General features: G+C 40.3%; 1 protein-coding gene and 1 long non-coding RNA gene across 2 annotated transcripts; one reads left to right on the top strand and one right to left on the bottom strand.

Moving 5' to 3' along the window:
- The first annotated feature begins 1776 nt into the window (after positions 1-1776).
- LOC146059169 (aquaporin-5-like) lies at positions 1777-11784 on the top strand. Its single transcript, XM_083171291.1, has 4 exons — positions 1777-2139; positions 3837-3998; positions 7766-7846; positions 11151-11784. Exons 1-4 carry the CDS (start codon positions 1777-1779, stop codon positions 11367-11369), a joined length of 825 nt encoding a protein of 274 aa, XP_083027417.1. The 3' UTR covers positions 11370-11784.
- LOC146059171 (uncharacterized) lies at positions 3836-24630 on the bottom strand. The gene is made up of 3 exons (XR_014470166.1): positions 24545-24630; positions 22726-22814; positions 3836-3992 (listed from the first exon to the last, which is right to left on the bottom strand). It is a non-coding gene; the product is annotated as an uncharacterized LOC146059171 (long non-coding RNA).
- Between the last annotated feature and the right edge of the window lie 1942 nt (positions 24631-26572).

A 26572-nucleotide genomic window follows, 5' to 3' on the forward strand; every position in this document is an offset into this window, starting at 1 on the left:
TGCTGTAGTCAGGTAACGCTCGCTCTCCCAACCTCTCCCCCCTTTCCTCAATCTTCCTTCCCCTATATCTCTTTCTATCCCCACTCTATCTCTTTCAGAGAATCCAGCTCTCTCTTACCACTCTCCCTATATCTCTCCCCCTTCTCCCCCTCTCTCTTCCCTTTCCCTCCCGTCCTCTCTCCTCCTCCTCTGCCCTCTCTTCCTATCTCCCCCTTCCCACTCTTGGTCTCCCTCTTCCACTCTCTCCCCTCCTACCCCCTCCCTTTTGCTCTCACTTTAATTTTCTCTCTCTCTCTCCTCCTCCTTCTCTCTGTCCTGAAAAAGTCCAGTTGACCATGGTTCCGCCGATCAGCCACTGGTTTCTATCTTTACGCGTCTAACTAAGCCGGGTCGACTAAGGGTGGTTGGCCATAACATGGTTGAACTAAACCCTGAAGACCCACTATACCAGAACCTAGAGTGTCTCATGCCCTGGGTTCCGGATGTTCAGGATGTGATACCCATGCGTGCATGCATGGGGGACGACACAGCATAATGGAGCCTAATCACTGCCTTGCTCCGGGTGTTCCCAGTCATGGTAACAGGTTACAGAACTTTTGCAACCACTCACGCAAGGTCCTCCCGTGGACAATACTTTCCTCTAGTCTCCGACTCGAGAAATACCCTCTTCAGTCAGTTTATCATTTTCCAGAACCACCCACATTACCTCCATAAGCAATCCATAAGCAATCATACCCTATTACCTTCTATACAGTCCACACATAACTCTTCCTCTTTCTATATTCTCACTCCTGCTGGCCCTAGGCTAACACTGCCATAAAGATAATCTGCCATCTGGCTAAACTTGGATTATGTGCACCTCGTATCTCACAGCTCTTCCCTTACATATGTTATCTCTCACACAGGCCCCCAGCTGCTCGAGGAGCACTGGGCACGCCCCCAAAAATACAATGGTGGGTGCTAGACCACACCCACCCTATCTGATGCTATGCTGCTTCTCCAGTGGCTACAACTCCTTTTAAGCCTAAATGCCTCTGCACCTCTGGCAAACTCAGTCCAAGTATGCCCCAATATCTCAGGCAACCCGCTTACACTGAAGAAGTCCTTTGGAGTCTATGTACTAAGCCTTGGTTAAAGATTAAATGGACAGGGATAAAGTACCAACTAACCCACTCCTGTCGTTTTTCAAATACAGCCTATAACATGCCAGTTAGGAGCTGATTCGCTTCTACTTTATCTCTGTCTATTTTATCACTCTCGAATGCTGTTTGATAAAAGCCTCACCGGCTGAAACGTCACAAACTACACCTTGTGTGCATTTGTCGTTTTTTGGATCCCCGTTTACTCTCGAATGCTTAGTAAATCTCTCCCTTGTTAGTCTATTATGAAAAACATTGCAGAAATTGTAAGTATAGGAATGTGCATTGTATGCCTGTGTGTAGCTAATTGAGGAACCTTGCAATTAATTAAGCAACGTGAATGTATCTTAGCAAAGTGTGCCTCATGGGGTGTTACTGGTATGCCATACACTTACATGATGCGTCAGGTGTCCCTTGAGAAAATGAGAACTTTCTATTTTATCATTAGGGAAGGTCTGAGTTCCTTTGAGCTGGAAACTTTTACGGATCTGTCTTGTTTGTTGGGTACAGCCCTTTCTGGAATGGTTCCCTGCTCTTTCCTGTAGATATATATATGCCACTGTAATGCCTCCTAAGTAAACAGCTGAGAGATCCAGACAAACATTCTTGTACTGCTTATTTCTATACTAACAGCACAATGAGGAATGAACTCTGCTCCTTAGCCTTTTACCGGGCAGTGTTTGCAGAATTTCTGGCCACTTTAATATTTGTCTTTTTGGGATGTGGGTCAGCCCTCAACTGGCCATCGGCTCTTCCAAGTGTCCTACAGATCGCTATAGCTTTCGGCCTTGCCATTGGCACATTAGTACAAATTTTTGGACACGTGAGTGGAGCCCATATTAATCCCGCGGTCACTTTAGCATGCTTGGTGGGATCCCAAATTTCTATTTTACGTGCCGTGTTATATATAGCAGCCCAGATTGTTGGAGCAATTGCAGGAGCTGGTATTTTATATGGAGTGACTCCTGCTGAAGTTCGTGGAAACTTGGCCATTAATTCGGTATGTAATCACACCTATAAATGTATTCTACAAATTTCTAACTACCTGTATATACTATGTTTTGTTATGCACGTGTGGGGTAGATGTACTAAGCCTTGGAAAGTGATAAACTCCCACCCAACCAGCTCTGATCATTTATCAAACCCAGCCTGTAACATGGCAGTTAGGGGCTGATTGGTCTGTACTTTATCTCTCCACTTTAGCACTCTCTCCGAGATCTTAGTACATCTTGCCTAAACTAGCTACAGTATATAAACAGATGTTTTATTTTTTGGACATCAGTTTTATCTCTCTTTTACCTTGTTAGTGCCCTATATACAATATACAGTATGATGACCTTTTTGCATTTCCATTACAATTAAACCAGTTTATCGGTCAGGGAACTGATATTGTGATGATGTATTATAGATGTATTACATCAAATGGATCATGAATCTTTTAAACCAAATGAATGCAATTATTTAATTAAGCGATTGTTATCTGGAATAGTGGGTATTCTGTAATGAGATACAAAATAATTGTGTAATTATATTTATCACTAATTCAATACAGCCTATTGCGATTACAAAGCGTGGTTTTAAAGGATTCATTAACAAAACCTGGAAATTAGAGGAGTTCATAAGTTTATTTATTATATATATTTATAATATAACTGAAAGGGCCCATTTTCCCCAATACTATATATGTACATCATAGCTGCCCATTTAAATGCTAAATGGCTATATATATATATATATATATATATATATATATATATATATATACGTTTAGTAATTGACTGGCACTCTCATTGATGGGGTAATGCGCCGAGGTGCCTTCCTCTGAATTAAATATAAACAGCAGGGTTGTTCTGTGAGTCCAGGGGGGACCCCCAAAATAACAGGCGGCACTCAATCAGCTGGATGCAGAAAATCCAATTTTTTATGTGCAGTAGTTAGACATATACAAGCATAATGCCGACGTTTCAAAGTCGGAGAGGCTTTATCTTCAAGGCTTGTGCAAAGAAAAAGTGCAGGTGATGCGCTTTTTCTTTGCACAAGCCTTGAAGATAAAGCCTCTCCGGCTTTGAAACGTCGGCATTATGCTTGTATATGTCTAACTACTGCACATAAAAAATTGGATTTTCTGCATCCAGCTGATTGAGTGCCGCCTGTTATTTTGGGGGTCCCCCCTGGACTCACAGAACAACCCTGCTGTTTATATATATATATATATATATATATATATTATATATATATACATATATATATATATACATTATACACATATATATATATATACTATATATATGTATATATATATATATATATATATATATATATATATATATGGTATTATATATATATATAGCTGTCTCTACATAGAATAAGCATCAGCACACTCCTGTAGAAGAGGTGACAATGTAAGCTGACTGATCAGAAGATAGATGAACCATGTATAATGCTATATTTTGCACACTCTTTCAGTTTGTGCATGGGAAGGGAAATTGCTAATTAGTATCATCTAGCTGAATCTATGAAAGATAATTGCAGCATGTTATGCGAAGAGTCAATTACAGATAAATATAGTGTACTCCTCTAACTGTGTGTTGCAAGAATCCCTACTGCCAGCCAGCTATAACTTACATATTCTACAGATAGCAATGTAGGTGTACAACACAGATTGAGTTTTGGGGCTGACGTTTGTGTTTATTGCAGGTAAATATTGGAAGTGCCGGCCTGGCTCTAGTGGTGGAAATAATCCTGACATTCCAGCTTGTGCTCTGTATCTTTGCATCCACCGACAGCAGAAGGACTGACAATGTTGGGTCACCATCGATATCCATTGGTCTTTCTGTTACATTGGGACATCTTCTGGGGGTAAGATAATATTATTCTATATGAGTGGAATATACTTTTCCCAGATGTGTAATATAGCTGTGACAATGTATGTTCCGATATTTCATCAATTTAACATGCAGAGAATGTCAGAAGTAGTGTCTCATTTTTATATAATATAGAAGGTGTTACTATGGCAACAGCATCAAGCCTTTTCCCAGACACTGTAACATTATGCATGGCAGCGTCAGATGTCACTGGGTACAGAGTGACATAGAATAACTCTGTACAGCACTAGATATGAATATATCTAAAAGTTAGACTTTTCTCTCATGTTTGTACAGACATTTTATATTGAACAAGACAACTGTACCGTGATGTGTAAATAATACTTCATCCAAAACTTTACTAATGACAAGTAAAGGTGCAGTAACCATGACAACCAGTCATTCCCTGTATTTGTATACATCGCACTAGTTCAGAGTTAGCTGCTGACATGTTGATACAGATTACTGTAAAGCTGTAACATACCCTTCAACATGACCCATTCCATTAGGTACATTGGGGCAGATGTATCATAGCAGCGCTTATCGCGCCGCTATGATACTTCCTGCTTCGCCTCAATAGCGAGGCGAAGCAGGAAGGGACATCGACAAGATGTATTAACATCTTGTCTGCCGAAGCGGGGGAGCGCTAACTCCCCCCTTCGGCGATGTCCCTTTCTGGAGATAGCGCATCAGTTAATACTGATGCGCTATCTCCTGTCCCCCGGCCGGCCGCACTGGGCATGCGCGGGATCTCGCTGTTCACGCGAGATCCCCAGCGCAGCCCACAGCTGACAGCAGGGACAGCGCTGTCCCTGCTGTTTAGATAGGGCTTCGCCAGCCTGAGGCTGGCGAAGCCAAATCCGGCTTCGTGCGGAACGGTCAGCGATGCTGACCGTTCATACATTCGGCCTGCTATCATTTTGATAGCAGCGCCGATATGGACAGGGGCGCATAGCGCCCCTGTCCATTACCGCACGCTTGCTCCATCATACATGGGGGAGAAGCGGTATCAGTGCACATAACGTGCGCTGATACCCTTCTCCCCCATAACGTCGGATAATACATCTGCCCCAAAATGCTCTGTTCCTGGACTTCCCTGCCAGTGCCAGTTACTGAGGTTGGACTCCAGCACAGTCCAATATTCAAAGAGGGTGGTCACATCAACTTCCAGTGAGTCCACGACAGTGATGTTTGGGGTGGCATTAGGTGCGGCTCCCCTTTTTGTACAGTGGACTGTGCTGCTGCCCCAACTCTGCAACTGCTACTGGCAGAGAAGTCCAGGAACAGAGCACTTTGTACCTAATGGAATGGGTCATGTTGGAGGGTATGCTGTAATGTGCTTTACTATTAAGTAACCACTACTTTATTCCTATGGACAAATTCTTAATTTTGTCACAGCAGAACAAGTACTCTTCTAATAATAGCTATACAATTATAAAGCAAACTAAAATGACAACCTACAGCATATTATTTTGAGTAATTATATATGTACCACGTACTGTAAAGTAGAAGGGTTTATATACATCATAGAGAAGACCAGTTATCATAAAATGGCAGGAGGCCGTAACTGAATGATTTTACAAAGGACATCTAGATCAAAGGCTGATTTCAAATATTTAATTATAACTCCCAGTAGGGTTTGCCTTAATAATACACTTGTTTGACTAATGAATGATTCATGATTTAGGGGTCTAAATGGGTGTACACATGGGGCAATTCTTCTTCTAGGTTTGCCTGAATCGCCCTGTGTGTACACAGCGGGCAATAGCGATGCGTGGCCCAGCAGCATCCCTATCGGACAGCCAAATAGTCAGTGCAGGCATGTCCCATGTGTACATGGCTTAAGCCTTGTCGAGAGATAAAGTGGATGTAGAAAAAGTACCAACCATTAAGCTCATAACAGCCATATTACAAGCTGGGTTTGAAAATTGACAGTTAGGAACTGACTGGTTGGAATTGTATCTCTCACGAAAGCTCAGCACATACTGTAGACCACAATTTCCTCAATTATAACCAACAAAATCAGATAACATTACTTACCCAGCTGTTATATATACAAGGGTTTAGAACTACCCAAACTGTACAATGAGATAAAGTCACATGGGCTCTATAGCTTAACAAAGATATACATAGTAAATTTTATATTTTCTGCATAAATTATATAAATTTAACATATTTCATATTATTATGTGTGAGATATAAAACAGTATTAATATGTATGGTCTTTTTAATATAATCTCAATTGTCTCAAGTGGCAACACTTCTTTAAATAATTAGTTTTATTGCAACATGAATGCAATGAATAAAATGATAGATATTTCTTTAATATTCCAGTTTACAAAATTAAAACCTTTTAAACAGCGGTATTGAGGGTTTCCCTTTTATGTTACCTGGTTAACATCTTGGCAGAGGATTTACACTCAAGATTAAATTCCAGCTTACAGTCTTCCTTAAAATATCTAATTTTACTTCAATTCAATTTTTTTTTTTCATCAAATAATTGAAACAGTGAATCATTGACATTTAATGCAGCGCATACAGGGGGTTATTGTGGTTCACTCTTTCTGACAAATTCCTTCTTAGATGGACAAAACCATGTGCACTGCAGGTGGGGCAGATGTAACATGTGCAGAGATAATTTGATTTAATTCTCTCTGCACATGTTACATCTGCCCCATCTGCAGTGCAAATAGTTTTGTCCATTTGAGATGGAATTTGCGTTTTCAAGTGATCCAGAATAAGGGCCTAAGCATACAATACCGAAGCCAGTGGTTCCACAGGTATGTGGCGAGGAACAAGATTCACTTCTGTTTACCCGCATATTCTTAATTGGAAGTCACAAGCACTGATTTTGCCTATTTCATTTGCCATAAATAACTTGAATTGGTTCTGGACCACCAACCTGAGGCACCCCTGCAAGTGCTCCAAGGCACCCCAGGGAGCCTAGGCACACAGTTTGGGAACCACTGCCGTATGCAAAATAAGTAAAAAGATATAACAAAGTAAAAAAATGACAAACCCTATAGATCTGACCATTGAAAGTTTATAATATGTACAGTATAAATATCCCAAAAATGGTCGCACTCACATCTAAAGTTAGAACATCCACTGGGGTGTGAGCCACAATTCCAGGGTACCAAATATATAAATAATTACTGGAGCATTCAGCAGGTTTACAATTGCACATTAAATTTGCTATGTTTTTATCGAAAAGGTACCATCAGTAGCAGATTTTCCATCTCAACGTTTCAATCCACTTTGATCTTTGTCAATAGTCAGCACATACATTATTCTTTCTTTACCTCTGAGAGTTTTAAGCATCAATACCATCGTTACATCATCATCGGTGAAATAAAAAAATATATATGTCCATAAAGTTCTAATTATTTTGTTGTCAAAAGAAAAAAGTTTTTTATATATATAAATGTATAAATTGTAAATACTTTTTCTGTAATGTTAATTTAATTTGCTGCGATGGAACAATTTTGACTATAAATTATGTAAATTTAACAAAAAGCACTTATCAGGGTTTTTGCTAAGTGATTAGGAAACATCTAACTTAATTTCATGAGTTTATAAATAATTATCATTACTCCTCCGCATACCAAAAGACTTCATCTATTTGTGTAAGAAAAAGTAATTTTACAGAAAGCAGTTTAGTTTTTTGTATTTATTCTAGCATTTTATTACATGCATTTTGAAAGATACTGTACAGGCAAATGTTTACAGGGTTTTTTATATATAATTTATTTGTATATACAGATTTATTTTGATGGATGCTCCATGAACCCTGCTCGGTCCCTTGGCCCTGCAGCCATTACTGGAATCGTTAAATATCAATGGGTAAGACATTTGTTTATCAGATCAATGATTTTTATGGAGCACAGAAAAATCTGAGTACTTTAAAAAGAAGGGCAGCACAGTGGCATAGTGGTTACCATTACTGTCCCACAGTACTGACATTGTGAATACCATTCTTGGTCATGGTTTATAGGTGTGTAGTTTATATGTTTCTTTTGTGTTTCTTTTTTTGGGATTCTTCTGGGATCTGTGGTTACCGCCTACACTCCAAAAACATACTGCTGGTTCTATATAAAGAAACAATGATGATATAAATAAAAATAAGAGTAATAAATAAACAAGAAATTATATTAGTATAGGAATGACAATTGTACAGCATCCATTAAGATCCAAAAAGAGAACTAATGTTTTGGCATTAATGGCTACAAAATTGCCTTTATGATTGATCCTCTAATACAGTGTTTTTCAACCACTGTGCCGTGGAACACTAGTGTGCCTTGAGCTGTTCTTAGGTGTGCCCCTAGATCAAGAGATGCCCAAACCAGTTTACAGTCACCACCAGTTCAACTGTTATTACTGGTCTCTTCTTTTCATGTAAAGGGCCAATGTATTTTAGTTTTGTTACCTGTGGGGACCAATGTGATTGTTTTTTATATGGGGACCAATAGGTTTTTGTTTTTTTAATGTGGGGGCCGATGTGTTTTGCCCTGTGGGGATCATAATGTGCCTTGGGAATTGTTAAAACTTATTTAGAGTGCCGCAAGGTAAAAAGGTTGAAAATCACTGCTCTAATAGAAACGAAAACATTGGCTAAACCACAGCTAATTAACGGAGAACAGTGACCTACTGTAGGTGGCAGAGTGTACGTGTGTTTGTTGTGTAGTCACTTCTGGCTAACAACATTGGCTCCTAGTGAAATTTGTGTAGGTGACTTGCGGTCATTAATCATTCCCAACTAATACTGTAGCATAATTTTAGACCAGGGGTCCTCAAAGTATTTTGCTCTGGGACCCCATCAGACAATATAAATAATGACAGGACCGCAGCAAGTTACGGCAGAAGGTCATCACGTCACATGTGTGGTCAGCAGACAGCACATACATGGCAGCATTGTGGAGGCACAAAATAATGGGAGGAGTCTAATATATATAACAGACAATTCAACAGATTTTTCAGACTCCTTGAATCACTGTGATTAGAAAAGTCATCGGCCTGATGGTCAGCAACATGGAGTCGCGTCCCCATGCTGAGAAGGTCAGGACCCACTTTGGGGTCAGGACCTACAGTTTGAGAACCGCTGGTTTAGATTGTTGTGTAGATTCAAACAATTATTGCTATGCCATATAATAGGGCAACAATGATGCTGCGGAAGTATAATTCGGCTGTCATTTGGCCTTAAAAATTGTTGTTACGACCTCCTAGTCAGCAAACCAGTAAGTTCAGACTTTTACATGTAATTATATGTCTGCTTGTTCATCTAAATATATACTCGCCCTTCACACAGTAATCATTTTCTTCATGACAAAATTGTAATTAACACCATTGTTTTGATAATTTATACCTACAACATAGTTTTATGATTTTGATAACAATTGAGTTTTCTGCAACTACAAATTAAACAAAAGCAAAAATTTGCAAGCATTAAATATGATGTTATAATATCAGTCTGCAGTGACTGATATCACAACATGGCTCAGTTACCAGAAGCGTATACCCTTAAATGGGACTCTCACCAGACTTCACACAGAATTGGCTTGAAATGAGCTCTAGGCTTGGTTTTCTTTATTTCTGTATAATTGTTGATAACATCATAACCCTCTGTCTGGTCATGATTGCCTACTTTTCTTTATAAGTTACACTGTAATGCTAACTCTCTACCTCATCTCCCCCCTTGTTTTCTCCTGTTATGGCCTTGGTTTATGAACCGGGACAAGGGATCTACAGCAAAAAGATAGACAACCATTAGGTCGACACCATTAGTTCGACAAGGAAAAAGGTCGACATGCAAAAAGGTCGACACTACCATTAGGTCGACAGTGTCTAGGTCAACAGTCAAAAGGTCGACATGGGTTTTTTCACTGTTTTTTTACCCAAATGTCGACCAGTCGACATGGACACTGTTTGAAGTGAACCGCAGCCCCTCGCATGCTTCGGGCACGGTGCCACACTATTTTATTCTCACACCTCACCCTAGTGGATGGTAGGGCATGAAATACCGCCTGTCGGCACATGTCGGCTCAAAAAACAGTGAAAAAAACCATTTCGACCTTTTGGCTGTCGACCTAGACACTGTCGACCTAATGATAGTGTCGACCTTTTGCATTTCGACCTTTTTGCTTGTCGACCTTTTTGCTTGTCGAACTAATGGTTTCGACCTAATGATTGTCTATCTTTTTGCTGTAGACAAATAGTCCGGATCCTTTGATTTAGACATTTCCATCTATCAATACTTTGATGTTATAGGATTACTTCATGGTTTTATTTGTGGTAGTATAAGACCATCATCATTATGACTGAATATAAATGCCAGCATTGTCTTTAAATTTGTCACTGTACAACCATTGAATGTTCTATTTTGGTGTTTTTGACATCTGTCTGTAATTATTTTCCCTACTTGCTTAACAATACAAAAGAGATAGTTCTTAAAAAAAGGTATTCCCACGTCAGGCAACATTAATGTAGGGCCTTCCACAAACCATCCGGCAACATTACCCCTTTGAATGTCAACATCTCTGTGAGAGATGTGCAAAATATCCGCTTAAAATGCCAGTGTCGCTCACATTTGTTATATAAATTCAAATAAAAAATGTTGTGTAAAAAAGATTATATTTCGTATATAAGCTAAACATGATACAAAATATAATCTTTGCTTTGAAAAGATTCCAGGCCACCCAGCCGGTCATATGTTCCAGACCACCTAGCGGTTTCAAAGGAGAGATCACCATCATGGTGATGCATTGTAAATGGCAGGAGGATATTTTCCCCATACTGTAACTTCAAAACAAAGCAACCAATTACAACGCCAATGTTTTTCTGCAAATCTATTAGAGATGTGCCGGTTCTGATTTACTCTGATTTACTCTGATTTCAAAGCAGGATCTTATTGGCCATCCCAAATCACATGACAGTTGTTGACAGTTGATAGCCAATAAGATCCTGCTTTGAAAACAGAGTAAATCAAAGTAAATCAGAGCCTGCACATCTATAAAATCTATAGGCAAAGACCTTTGATTTGGTGTATGCCCTGCTCAGATAATGGCATCATAGTAATACGTTACTCATAATAGTTGTCCATCTGCTATTATTATATAATAATAATAATAATAATAACACATTTTTCCTCCAGGTATTTTGGATTGGACCTCTTTGTGGTGGCGTTTTGGCCTCAATAATATATTACTATGCCCTGTTTCCTCTCAACAAGAGCCTGTCTGACAGGATTGCTATGCTGTTGGGGAGATATGTACCAGAGGAGGAAGCATGGGAAAACAAGCAGGAAAACAAAAGGCAGTCTGTTGAGTTGTACTCTGCTCACCCGTTGCCCAAAACTACAGAGAAATTCTAAGCCTATCGGACTGTTTGCCAAAAACATTATTTATGTCTTTCGTTCCGCTTGATCTGGGGCTTTCAGCAACTGCAGTTTAAGTGCACATAATTCTGTATTGTAGATGCTCTTCAAATGTAATCCATTGTAAATATTATTTTCGTTTGTAGTGTTTTAAAGAATTATTTTCTATAATACCATTATCGTGTTCATTAATCTCTGAGGTTTAGGAGCTTGTAAACTAAACACAATCCATCTCATCCCATTTTATGGGGTACCTTGATGAGCCAGTGTCAACTACTCACTCTGGTTATAGTGAAATCAATCATGGAAATAATTCCGCTGTCAGTAGGATATCTTGTTCTAGAACCAAGGATTGTCCACAGCTTAAACTCAGAAACTCAGGGTCACTGTATAAATAATTCCACAGTGAACGCATGTGTGTGTATATATATATATATATATATATATATATATATATATATATATATATACTATGAGAGTGGCTATTCCTAAACAATAATAGGTCATTATATTATGTTATCGTTATTTACTCTGTATGATCATTGTGTACAAAAATAGAAACTGAAAGATTTTTTATGAAATATTGTACAGAGCCATTGCTGATAAAAGAATTACAACTGCACACACACACACACACACACACACACACACACACGACATTAATTATAATGGGATGTATTCAATGACGTTTAGGCGAGCTATGACAGCGAGCAGTGCTTGTTGCTTGCCGTCATAGCCCGCCCTCAGTATTCCACTGACCCCTTGCACTTGCCGGTTCCACCTCGCTATTTCTAAAAAGCGAGGTGTAAACGGTGAGTGCAGCCATCAAAACAGCGATGCTCGCGGCTATATGGTGAACCTTGCCATTCCGGGGAATCCTCGCCGACGAGGGGGTTAAACGGCGAGGATGGCCGTCCTCGCCAGAAAAAAATCTTCGCCGGCCACATTGAATACACCCCTATGTCTTATCATTCTAACTATGATATAAAAATGTTAAATGGTCAATAACTGAATTTACAATACAGAGCTATAAGATCACCAAGGAAGTCATTTTTAGTTGTCAGTGCTGGCCATTTAAAAATAAATATCAAATATTTTTTGCTGCCAACCTTTCCAGATGCAATCTTTTAAAGTAAACACAGCTGATATGATGTTGTGCTAAAGTGTTGCACATTGAAGTCTACCTATGAAGAATGTACTGTTTTTTTGATTGTTTTTAATAACTCTAAGGTCTAAATCATATTTATACTCCGAGAGTGAAGAATATACTACTGTTTATCATTTTAAACTTTTTGTACAGGTTGTTATGCTTTATTTTGTATTCTCTACTACATCTTACTATAAATGTACAGTATATCTCAATGTTCATGTTGGTGCTCTATGTAAATCTGGACAAACCTTCGAAAGATGAAAAGTAGAGAAGTTGTTTGTAACAAACTATTAAATTGTAGATGATATGAGTGACTTCTCTCCTTTTAATCATTAAAGGTTTGAAGCATATCACATAAAGAGACACATTTATTAAAGCTTGAAGTGAGAGATATGTGCCGCCAACCAATCAGTTTCTGTCATTTACAGTCTGCGCTTGAAAAATTACAGAAGCTGATTGGTTGATATTTTCTCTCTCCAAGCTTTGATAAATCTGCCCCCAAAGCTGAGTACACAGAAGAGGATATATTGGGTCAGATGCACTAAGCCTCAAAAATGAGGAAAGTGATAAACTACCAGCCAAGCTGCTGTTAGTTTTTAAACACATCCTGTAGAATGACAGTTAGGAACTAATAGGCTGATCGTTTATCGCTCTTTTGAACCTTAGTGCACCCTAGCCCATTGTCCAATCAGGTGAGCTGGACCGATATGACGGGAACATCGTCTAATGTGTACCCACTACTGTACAATCCTGTGGGTCACTCAGTAGGGTATTCTGTGTGCCCGATGGAATGACCTAGCAAATGATGGCATGTAGGGTAATGCGGTCACACAATATATTGTTCAATGTGTATGTGACAGCAGATGTATCTTTACATCTGTGTATATGCATCATTAAATGTGTACCCAGTTTAAGAGTCTTAAGGACATGTACATATATTGCCACGAGTTATGCCTGATTTGTGGTGGATTGGTGGCCATAGGAATCAATGATCCCTGTTCCATCCAAGTGGTTACCGTTACCACAGGGTCAAAATAGTCCACACAGTAGCACATCAATATATTGTAATCTGTATACTCAAAGCCTATATACTATGCATAATTCTGCACATTTTTACGCTGTATTTCTGTAGAGGTGATCTGTTTTATATGTTGTCTTGGCTTTCTCGACATTCTTTATGCTTTTCTTTCTATTTATAGAAATGATTGTGCTTGTTTGTAAAGATGTTTGATTTTTTTCTGTTATAATGTTTGTACACTTTAATGTGATGTTTATTTATAAAGTAAATGTTCTTAAGTTTCTAACGGACTTTTGATTTCATTAAATAAATGTAAATAAATAAATAAATTTACAAAGCATACTGAGAGATAAAGAGATAATGTAATTAATGTTGTACATCTGTTTGTTGAAATACAAATATTTCGGGTCAGCCCGTTGATACCCTCATGAAAGAAACCATAGTGTCCGCTATTGTGGGCACCAACTTTGATCATGAAAGTTACATTACATTTCAAAAATGCTGAATGCAAAAATATTTCTGAAACAAACAGTACCTAAATATCAGAAAACAGATGAAAAAATAACACATGTGCAGCAATAAATGTGACTGTCACATAAAAGCAATAAAAGATAAACAAAAAAACAATTGCGTTAAAGTTTGTTCTTAAAGATACATTTTCAATATTTTAATATACAAAGGGTGTTACTGTACATAGATCAGGGTCTGAGAATCCCTTTGAAGTGTGTTCAATAGCAGTTGATTATTGCGCTCTATTATTATGTATTCATTTATTAACAGGTGCAGGAAATTTCATTGCGCTTTACAATTGGAAACAGTGATCAAATAAACTGGGTAGTTACAGACAATCAAAATGGTAGGAGGGCCCTGCTCGCAAGCTTAAATCTACAGGGTATTAGGCATATAAAAGGATAGGCGTTATCTATTGCATAATGGTCCACCATATTGCAAAGGTTTTTGGTGGACTATATGTATGTTGGCCAGGGGGGTGGGAAAGTGTAGAAAGAGAAAACAAGTGAGGATATGGACTGTACAGTGGGTATGTAAATGGTAGGGAAAAGTTTATGAAGGTAATGTGGGTGGTTCTAGAATTTGATGATTGACTGAAGAGGTGAGTTTTCAGGGAATGCTTAAAGGTGGAGATACTGTACTGATGAAGATTCTTGTTTCACATGGGAGAGTATTCAACAGACGGTGCAGCACAAATAAATTCCTAAAATGGTGGATGGGAGCAAATAATAAATGTGGATGAGATGTGGAGAAGTCAGGTTGGTAGATATTTTGAGATAAGGGTCGTGAAGATATATATGTATGTATAGATGTGTTACTTTAAGTTTGTTAGACATATGGGGACATTTCAAAGGTTCTGGTGCAAAATTAGGACTCATACCTTATACCTACTTTTCTTGGAATACTACAGCAATTGATACAGGCTACCATGGAGGAAAATGTTTAGCAGATGAAAGGTGATAAGTTACCTTGTATTTGACTAAGCAAACACAATCCTAGAATGGCTTCAATTACTTAAGCATCACTTACTGAATTTCAAGCAAATTCTGATATTATAAACATTGTTCATATATACAAATTGGCTGCATAGTGTTCTTTGATAGTGTGAGGATTAGAGAATGATAGCTATTAACATACGATTAAATATACAGAAGAATTTGCATGAGGGTGAAAGGCAGGTTGGCAGTTTCTTAGTCATAAAGAAGTTAGTGTTAAGATTAACATCTGTTTTCATCCTATGTAAGTCCTAAATAAGGGCAGAATTTTCATAATATTTCCTAATTCTTAAAGAAAAAACCTTATGGTGCGCACACCTGGTGCTATTATCTTCCCTGCACATTGGCCCTTATTCAGATCTGATCGAAGTACAAATTTGTTCTCAAAATGGGCAAAGCCATGTCCACTGCAGATGGGGCAGATGTAACATGTTTAGAGAGAATTCGATTTGGGGGAGTTATTTTGTTTCTGTGCAGGGTAAATACTGGCTGCTTTATTTTTACACTGCAATTTAGATTTCAGTTTCAACACACCCCACCCAATTTTAACTCTCTCTGCACATGTTACAACTGCCCCACCTGCAGTGCACATGGTTTTGTCCATGGGTACTGCAATCAGATCTGATTAAGGGCCATTATCTGTGTATCTGTATATGTGCATGCGGGTATTTTTTAACTAGATCGCATGTGACTATTGTAGTGTAGTCAAAATCGGATGTAGTTCAAATAGCATGTGGTTTACATTTTTACAGTGTGTACAATAAAAATTGCATAGCACCAATTGTATGGCTCAAATCCCACCTAGCACACATCTCACCGTGTGTGGGCACCAATAGAGTAAAAATGCCATGACCAGCAAAAGGCGGACCAGCCTAGCATCTCTATCCATGTGTGCGCAATAGTTCCAGGCAGGTAATAAAACTGAAACAAATATTGAGACAGAAGATAACCAATACTTTAAGAAGTATGAACAATAATAAATCAGCTTAGTAGCAAATAACTACTGGTATAAATATTACCAATGTAATTAACCAAATCAAATGTATTCCAAATTGCAGCACATATTCATCCCAGCATTTTAAGGCAATTACCTGCAATGAGAGGAGAATACAAAGTCAAATCACAGCACGGTCCCTGGCATAGGTATAGCCAGGGCTGATGTAAGGCTTTTCAGCACCCTAGGCAAAACTTTAACCTACCCCCCACCACCTATACTGCCACCAATACCCCCTTTCCAACCCCTTAATGCTCCCTAAACTTGGGTGGGCAAGTCCCTTGCTTTCCCTGGAGACCTCTCTTTGCCACCCACAAAAAAAGTACAAGGAGGAGGAGGCAGCAAAGTAGGGAAGTATGTCTCAAGGGGAAGTATGGAGGTCAGGTCTTAGAGGTTCCACAGCAGCCACCTGCATTAAGTACAATATGGATCCTCATAGGCAGCCTTGATTTTTTTGATAGGCAGACTTGGTGCCTACCCCCCCAGATCCCAGCACCCTAGGCAGCTGCCTAAAGTAAAGCCAGCCCTGGGAATACCCACTATGTAAAGCCCTATACACATAGTTACATAGTTACATAGTAGGTAAGGCTGAAAAAAGACTTGCGTCCATCTAGTTCAACCTGGTATAGATATCCATTGCTGATTTGGTAGGTTCTGGTATTTTACAGACAAATTATATTTCTTATTTGTACCCATGGATGTTTTTCTCCAGTAAATGTTTGTCCAACTTTGCCTTGAACGCATTTAATGAGCCAGCCGTTACCACCTCTCTGGTAAGAGAGTTCCAGAGTTTGACTGTTCTGACCGTAAAGAAATTCTTTCTACTAGCTGAATGAAATCTTTTTTCTTCTAATCTATACTCATGCCCTCGCGTCCTAGATTCCTTTCTAGTAGAAAATAGGGTGTGTGACAGTTCCTTATATTGGCTCTTGATATACTTGTACATGTTGAGCATGTCCCCCCTTAAACGTCTCTTTTCTAATGTAAATAGTCCCAAATTGCTTAATCTCTCCCCGTAGCTTAAATTCTCCATTCCCCTAATAAGCTTTGTTGCTCGCCTTTGGACTTTTTCTAATTCTATGATGTCCTTTTTATAGTGTGGGGCCCAGAACTGTACTCTGTACTCTAGGTGAGGTCTCACCAATGCTTTATATAATGGCATAATTACCCTTGAGTCCCTAGTTTCCATTCCCCTCTTAATACATGCCAGAATTTTGTTGGCCTTTTTTGTAGCTACATTACAATGGGCACTACATCCTAGATTGCTGTCTATTTGGACTCCTAGATCCTTTTCAAGTATGGAATTACCCAGTTCCTCTCCACTAAGGTTGTAACTTGCACACTGGTTGTGTCTCCCAAGGTGCATAACCTTACATTTATCTACATTGAACCTCATCTTCCATTTTTTTGCCCACTCATCTAGAATTGCAAGATCATTTTGAAGCATGGTGACATCTTCCGGTGATTTGATGACTTTGCTAAGTTTTGTTTCGTCCGCAAAGATGGATACATTGCTGAGTAACCCTATCCCAATATCGTTAATAAAAATGTTAAACAAAATGGGCCCCAAAACCGAACCCTGGGGCACTCCACTTAGTACCGGTATCATATCTGATACGGCACCATTCACAACCACTCTTTGTTCTCTATTACATAGCCAATTCCCTACCCATCTGCAGATATTTTCACCCAATCCTAGGTTCTCCATTTTATTAATCAATCTCTTGTGTGGGACAGTATCAAATGCTTTAGCGAAATCTAGGAAAATCACATCTACAGCATTTCCATTATCGAGGTTTTTGCTAACCTCTTCATAGAACCCTAGTAGATTAGTTTGGCATGAACGATTTTTCACGAACCCATGTTGGTTAGTACTGAGTAGACGGTGATGATCTAAATATTCCTGGATACCATCCCTTAAAAATCCTTCAAATAGTTTACCCACAATTGATGTTAAACTAACGGGTCTGTAATTAGCTGGATCTTCCTTTTTTCCTTTTTTGAATATTGGCACTACCTCTGCTATTCTCCAATCTTTTGGTACTATACCTGACGATAGTGACTTGCTAAAGATATAATGTAGGGGGGTAGCTAGTTCATCCCTTAATTCCATTAATACCCTCGGATGAATCCCATCTGGCCCTGGTGACTTATTTGTTTTGGGGTGATATTCCCTATCCTGCATGCTGAGCAATGCTGGCTAGGAAAATCGCAGTTGTGCTTCCTGACAGTTAATTCACCCATACACACGTACCAGAACACTGGTTAGCATTAGCACAGGTCAGCGATTTGACTAGATATTGACTACATGTAGTCAAGATCTAATTAGGCGATGGCGACGTGGGGGAAAACGCATTGCACTCGCACAATGGCATACACACAGAGCGATCCGTACTTAACTTCTAGACAGATTGCTTAGATAATTGGCTAAAATCGCCCCATGTGTATGCCCCCTAAGTCCTGAATTTTTGTTATATTACAAAATTAAAAAACCCTGACCAGCAAACGGCTGACCAGTCTAGCATTTCTCATAAGAATAGATACCATTTGCTCTACAAAATAAATGCAAATAAAAATGTATAAAAGCAATGCAAAGAAAGAATGCAATTGTTCCAAAATAAGTAATGAAACTGCTGGTTGTAATATAAATTAAAAAAACTAACGGGCAAATTATTTACTCAGTCTAAGTCACTCACTTCAGCTATAAGAAATAATTGCTCAGTTACTGGCTGCGTAGAAACATTAATGCCATATAAAGTATGTACACTAAAAAGAAATACTGTTGTCATTGGCGCTATGTATCACAGCAAATCTGTGTGTACTGTAGCAAAAAAATGAGAGAGAATTTTGATCCGATGAAAACAAAAATGTTGGAAGGAAACTGACATCCTTTTATATTCTACTGATTTGTTTGTCTAAAAATGTAAATTATTTTTGAAACATAACGCAACATTTACTTATGTACAGTGGTAAATGCATAGAGTGCCTCACCTTGGGAGGGTTTTTAATCAGAGGCAGCGCTGAGCCTATCAGGGCTCCTACAGAGTAAGGTACAGAGGGACAAACACAGGCTTTTCATGTGGTATTTTATATGTATATGGACCTTTATCTTTATCGCTAGAGATTGCGCTGGGTATCCCACTATTTTATATATATATATATATATATATATATATATATATATATATATATATTTATTTATATTGACCCCTCCCCCATGCAGTTACCCATTGACCAATTTTATACTGCCTTTGCTCTGTGTTTTGACAGTGTAATATTCTCCCGTGCAGTTTGCGGCAAGTAATGACAAGTGGGAGGGGGCCCCCTGTCTATAGTGACCCAGGCCCCCCAAAGGCTTAATTCAGCCCTGAGAGGAGACAAACATATTCTCCCCAAGTACACATACACACATAAACACTAGGGTTAATTTTTTTCAGAATCCAATTAACTTACTGTTGTTTTTGGTGTGAAGAGGAAACTGGAGCGCCTGGAGGCATTCCACACAGATACAGGCTTTGATGGGAACTTAGCCACAGACCTATGCCATGCTTCCTAGTAATTATTGTTAGATTATTATTAAAGAGTAACAAGTGTATTCTTATTTTTTATTATTATGGCAGTCATAATTAAGCTATTTTTATTTTCTTGTTTGGAATGTATGGTCAAATCTAAATGTTCATGTGTGAATACTTTAAAGAAGTGTGTGGACAATCACAGCTCCCACAATGTCCATCGCATAGTAAAAAAACCGCATTGCATGCGATCGCATCGCATGTGATCGCATCGCATGCGATCGCATGCGATTTTTAACAGAAATGCATCCAAATGCATTGAAATTAGTATCAAACATGTTCAATGGCCCCCAAATGTCATTTTTCAGGCTGTACCACCCCCACTATCAACGCGAACCCGAAGCGTGCAGAGTGCAGCGAGCCTGCGAGGGGCGGCGGTACGCGTCCTACGACCTTTTCATTCCCCCACTATCCACGTCGGCGTGGAGTTGAGAATAGAAAGTGTGGCGAGCGCAGCGAGCCACCAAGCCCGAAGCGTGGCGAGCGGACACGGATACCTTCACAGGTATACGCGTCCCCTCGCGTGCTTCACAGGTGTCCGCGTCCCCTCACGGGGCTCGCTGCGCTCGCCACACTTTCTGTTCTCAACTCCACGCCGACGTGGATAGTGGGGGTATGAAAAGGTCGTAGGACGCGTACCGCCGCCCCTCGCGGGATCGCTGCGCTCACCACGCTTCGGGTTCGCGTAGATAGTGGGGGTGGTACAACCTGAAAAATGACATTTGAGGGCCATTGAACATGTTTGATACAAATTTAAATGCATTTGGATGCATTTCTGTTAAAAATAGCATGCGATTTTTATAAAAATGGCATAAAACGGAAAAAAATCGCATGCCATCGCATGCCACTACATATGCGATGGGAGCCGTGAAAGTCCACAAGTACCGTAACACATTATACACAGCCCCCTCCCCCAAGTACACAGAGCACTATAGCACATTATACACAGCACACTTCCATCACCATATTACACCCAGTAAACATTACACACATCCCCTTCCCCCAAGTACACAGAGCACTATAGCACATTATACACAGCACACCCCCATCACCTTATTACACCCAGTAAAACATTATATGCAGCCCCCCTCCCCCAAGTACACAGAGCACTATAGCACATTATATACAGTACCCCCTATAATACACCCCGTAGTACCACATTATGCATATCCCCCCCCCAGTACATACAGCACTCACCCAACATTGTTTCTTCTTCCTGGCACGTGCAGACAGCAGACCTCGGGGCAGTGTGGTGGGGGCAGAGAGCATACTGCAGGCAGAGGAGCAGGGAGAGCAGGGCTATGCACGGAGCCCTCTCAGTGTGGTGTCAGGGCCAGCCTCAGGGAAGTGCTGGTTGCCCGCTCTCTGTTCATCCAGATTTTCACCTGACAGCGTACACTGCACAGAGCGCTTCCGGGTCATTTGTTATGGTGGTACAGGGTATCGGCACAATATGTACCACCCTGTACTGCCACACTTGCACCACTGGCTAGAAGTGAATATAATTCAGAGGCTATACCCAAATACTGTAGTAGAATAGTTAAATATCATGGATTAAACTATTTTTGTATATATGGAAAGAGTATGGAAAGAGTACACTCCAGAAACATATACTAACATTGGTTATAGTTTTTCTTCAAATGTTAGTAATGATTACAAAAATATCTGATTATGAATAACTGAAGTATACTAACACATATAAGACACATCTGTAGATGTTTGGCCAGCATTAGTCATCCAGCTTGGTGCAACCTATTGGCCTGAACTGGTTGAAAATAACATTGGACCTTATTCTGATCGTATCGGTGAAACGTGCGTACGAGCGTGCACACCGAGCGTTTTCCGCACTCTAACGGTGAGCGTGAGTCCGCCCACAGAACAGCCGCACGCGGACGTCTCAGACAACGGCAAAGGGGGAGTGGCATACATTTGAGCGTACGCTACCGTGCACGGACGGATCAGGCCTCTGCCACCGACAACTGACATACATATGAGCGCACGCCAACGTACACGGGACAGATATCAGCCTTTTTCGCTCTGAGACTCCCGGGCAAATATTATTGAGATTGTGTGCAAAATAGTGCCCATGGGCATATGACATTTAACCAACATTGCAAGTAGAAATGGTGTCCCAATAACTCATTGTTGGTGTTAGACGTGGTCGATGTGTTTAAAAATTAAAATAGACTTGTATGTTTGTGTTGCAGTGAAAAAGTTGACACATGTCGACTCCTATGAATTGTGTCTCCTGCTTTGTAAATATATAAAACACACTTTCAGTAAGGGTGTAGATGGTTAAAAAATAACTACCTGGACAAATAGAAAGGTCTGTTTGGATTAATAGTACTTAAAAATAAAACAACGTTTACATGTGGAAAAGTGTAGAAAGAGAACCTTCCTATGTATTTCTGGGCTGCGTGTGGCTTGCAGGTAGTGAAATGAGGCATTTCACTTAATAGCCTGCAGCATGGCTTATTGCATTCAGGTGTATGTGATTTACTTGTATTCGGCGTTAATTAGCAGACCCAGGCGTCCGCTCTCATGCGGTAGCTCTAAGAGTGGTCTGGAGCTATCTTTGGCGTCCGTCTGTTTTTTGTCCAAAATGCACGGTGCGTTCGCCGATCGAGGCCATTGTGGCACCGTGCTTTTTGTGTGCACACCACTGTGTAAGCCCATTTTTCCTCATTATTCCGGCCGCTCCCATAAAAACGCCCACATGCCGCCCACAATGACAGTGCTCTTGCGGACAAGCTTTTTTGCATGGAGAGACTTGTCCGTGAGCGGAGTGCGGTCACCGCACATGCGCATACTGTAGCAAAAGATACGCATGCGCAGACGGAAAAAAAAGCCCGATCCGACCGTGCACGGTCCCACCGCACCAACCAGAATAACCCCCATTGTGAGCTGCAAAGTGGTAATGAATGTTACTGAGGATACGGAGGTTAATATTGCATCATGATACACGGTGTTGGACCAGCCTGCCTGCTTCACTGAGATATTCTATAATATTTAATGATGGATGGAAACCTTGTATTATTAAAGCTGTGTAATGATAAGGGGAATTAATTGACATTTATTTGGGTATGTGTCTTTGTTACACATCTCGCAGCTTACCAAGTCAAACAGAATGACCCCCTAGATGTTATATCCTCTCTCAGATTGTCCAGCATAGAGGCTCCAGCTGGGCAGCCATAGTGACCAGACTGTAAAATATTTATAAAAATGTGCAATGTTATTTTACAATACAATATTTTATTGATATAACTACTATTGTGAATTAAAACAATGCCTTAAAAATCCAAAGGTACATTACGACCGATCACACGGCTGCTAATTTTTGGAGCCCTGCGAACAGGTATATGCTGCCCCGCCAGAGTGAAGTGCCACTGAGCGGCTTCCCCCTCCCCAGCGATGACATCGGTCATCACTGTCCATACACGCTGGGCATAATCGCCCAGTGTATATGGACCTTTACTCAGTGGCTGCTATATGCAATAGAAACAGGCTGATAGGGGCTGGAGCTGATGTCACACAACTTCCCCTAAAATGCCTGGGCACATCTGCGGTTTACCGTACACTCCCAGTTACCACCCCAAAACACCGGCTTCACCTTGCAAATGGCCAGCAATTAAAAAAATGTAGCAGAATTTCAAGGCGTTATGCATGCCTACTACGGGCCATACGCCTGCGCAGACGATCGATAATCGCCTAGCCTGTAAATTCGCAGCCATAGGATCAGGTCTGAATAAGTCCCAAATGGGCTGAGTGGTAACATGTTTCTTTGTACATCTGTGCTCAGTCTGAGTATGTGGATAAAAGAAGAGGTGTAATTAGCCAGGGAAGACACCCATGTGCTGAATCACCTCATTTGACCCACCTCATTTGACCCACATAATAGTTGCCAATACACAAACATATGCTAGTACATGTAACAATTAAAAGACAGATTTCTTATCACTAATGGTAATGGGCTTTATTTCTTTATTTCTTGCATCACTATATGTTATTATAATGCAGTTTTAATGAAAAAACAAAGCAGAGATGACTGCTGTTACCTAATGGAGGAAATTGGCCCAGAGATGAAGGGAGAGAGTTTTGCAACAGGCCACATAGTAACGATTAATACGGGGTGCGGAGAGGATTCCGGCACTTGGGACCCCAACAGTCAGAATACTGAGAGCAGAATCCAGATGCTAGAATCCAGGCCGATCCCGATTGTAAGTACAGAGGATAGGGTTAGGGCCCTGGAGGGAGTGTTAAGCTGGGTACACACTATGTGACATTAGCTAACGATATGAACGATAATAATATTATTGTTCATATTGTATAGTGTGTACCCACTTTATCATTAATGATATGTGCTCCTGTGGGTTGTTAACGATCCCTCCTGTAGTTTGAACATGCAGTCAAATCTGACAATATGTGACATCATTGAACAATATTGTTCAATATCGTTCAGTATTTAAGCACTAGATCGTTCGGTCAGCGGCACTGCATATCGTGTGTGTACTCAGCTTTAGAATTACTGTAGGCTGTGGGGGGGAGAAGAGGTTAGCGTCAGGCTGCCAGGGAGGGTGGCTAAGGTTAGGCTGCTGAAGTTCACAGTTAGGGTGGTTAGTCTGCAGGAGGGGGCGGTTAGGATGTGGGATGGTCGGATGATGGGTTGGGCTAAAATACTTACTGGGATACATCAGGTTTTTGACCATCAAGCTGCTGCTATTGGTACTCACATGGAGGTAGCGATAGTGGCAGGATTTTAATAGCAACCAATTAGTGTGCACAGGCATGCTGGTATGAACTATCCATGTTGGCATGGAGTTAATTTAGTTTATTTTAGATAAGCTCTGCCCAAACTCATCCTTCTATTAAGTATTGACAGCTGATCAAACACAAACTTGCTGCAGATGCTGACCCCACTCCCCGACCGGCATACCTCCATCAAACTCCTAGCCCCCCTAGCAACATAGCCAGAGGACCTTCCAGCTGCAGGGGGAGGAGGAAGTGCCCAGGACACCTGCTTCCCATCCAGGGAGAAGAGGAAGAGCCCAGGGATGTGACGGAGACCCCCTGCACACCACAACACAGGTATCGCGGGGGCTAAAGTATCACATAATTATTTAATGAATTAAATACTTATATGGTTGTTGCCTTCAATAAATTATGCAACAGTTTTTAGATAATGTTTCATTTTTTATTTTAGTCATTGTCTCAATGGAGCTTATAGTCTACATCCACTACCACCCTTATCCCAACAATATATATATAAAGTAGAAGTCAAAGCTCCAAGATCTCTGGTCCCAGGGTGTGTTGTGTGAGTGCCCAGGTGCGCTGGTGACATCACAGGCACACCCGCGCACTCATGCAATGCACCCTTGGGACCGGAAATGGTGCTGAAGAGGATCCTGAAGTCCGCCGTGGATGCCGGGGGTCACCGTGGATGTCGGGGGACCATCGGGACACCACCAGGGGACCAGGTAAGTATGGAAAAAAAAAATCCAAAATCCGGAAAAATCCATTATCCAAAATGGTTGTGGTCCCGAGCATTTCGGATAAGGGATACTCAACCTGTATTATTATTGAAAAGAAACTCCAGCTGTTTCTACAGTCATTTATATACTGCCTGTTTGCCTACAACTTTTATCTTTGATATTTGCACATGCTCATATGTACTTTTAGCATTACAAAATGTCCTTTATTACTGAAAATCGGCTCTTACAGTAATTGTATTAGAGATGAAAGCAAGGGCTGCAGAAAGTGGGACTCTGCCTTGTGGAAGAGTGTCCATTATGTGTATAGTGGAGATTTCAGCTGCTGATACACACATCTCCCTGTCATGATTAGGGTCACCGGTACTGGCTTGTAATATTTCACATCTTGAAGACAAGGAACTATACACAAACTTATCAGATGGTAAAACAGTAGACAGGGCGATGATTGGACTGCCAGTCTCCACAGAGAGCCATTAATTATTACAATATAGTGTTTCATGGGTCGCCCGCAACGCACTTTAAAATTTACAGATGAGATCCATGTCCTTTATATAAAAGCACTGGAAGAGCACATATATTATCTGCCAGTAGCAAAATGAATCAGAGTAAACACTCGCAGTCATTTCTTTCCACTGTAAATAACTATTCTCTACAGATCTGAAAAACATTGCCCTGTATTTAAACACCTTGGCAGATACCTACAGATACATACTGCAGCCTTCAGCAGTCTGTCTACAGCAAAATATTTTGCAAGGAGAAACAAAAAAAAAAAAATGTTTTTCTGCAGGCAGAGTTTTTGAATCCATTGTACAATGGATAATGGAAAACATTATATATATATATATATATATATATATATATATATATATATATATATATATATATATATATATATATATATATATATATATATATATATATAATGTTTAAGGTGGGTGAAAAAAAAATAAAGTCGAGGGGGGAGTGTTATTGCCCCCCCTCCCTCAGCAGCAGCAGCAGTACACACCTACATCTGTCAGTGAGACGCTGATGCTGAGCCTGCTGTCAGCACAGCACATGCTGTCGGTGTGTGCTGCTGCTGCCCAGGAGGGTTGGAGGGGGAAGGGGTGGGGGTCGGACCAGGGCCCCTCCAGCAAGCCATGGCCCAGGTAATTAGTACCCCCCCCCCATCTCGGCGGCCCTGCCCATACTGTACAGGGTGTCCCTAAAATCGAGACACATAGGAAATTAGGAAATCTCATTAACTAATTAACTATATTTATTTTAACTCCACAGATTAAATATGGCTTTGCTGACAGATGAAACCATATTGAAGATGTTAATTGTTAATATTCCAAATGAATAAAATGTTGTTCAAAATATCATTCATTTAATTTCTTGAAAATATGCATTTTTGCCTATGTCACGTGTCCAGATTTTTGGGACATCCTGTAGAACGCAGTCGGAGAAGACAAACACAGGTCTCTAGGATA

Source organism: Crinia signifera, chromosome 2, assembly GCF_055691185.1.
Source record: "Crinia signifera chromosome 2, ASM5569118v1, whole genome shotgun sequence".
In the NCBI taxonomy this organism is placed as follows: domain Eukaryota; kingdom Metazoa; phylum Chordata; class Amphibia; order Anura; family Myobatrachidae; genus Crinia; species Crinia signifera.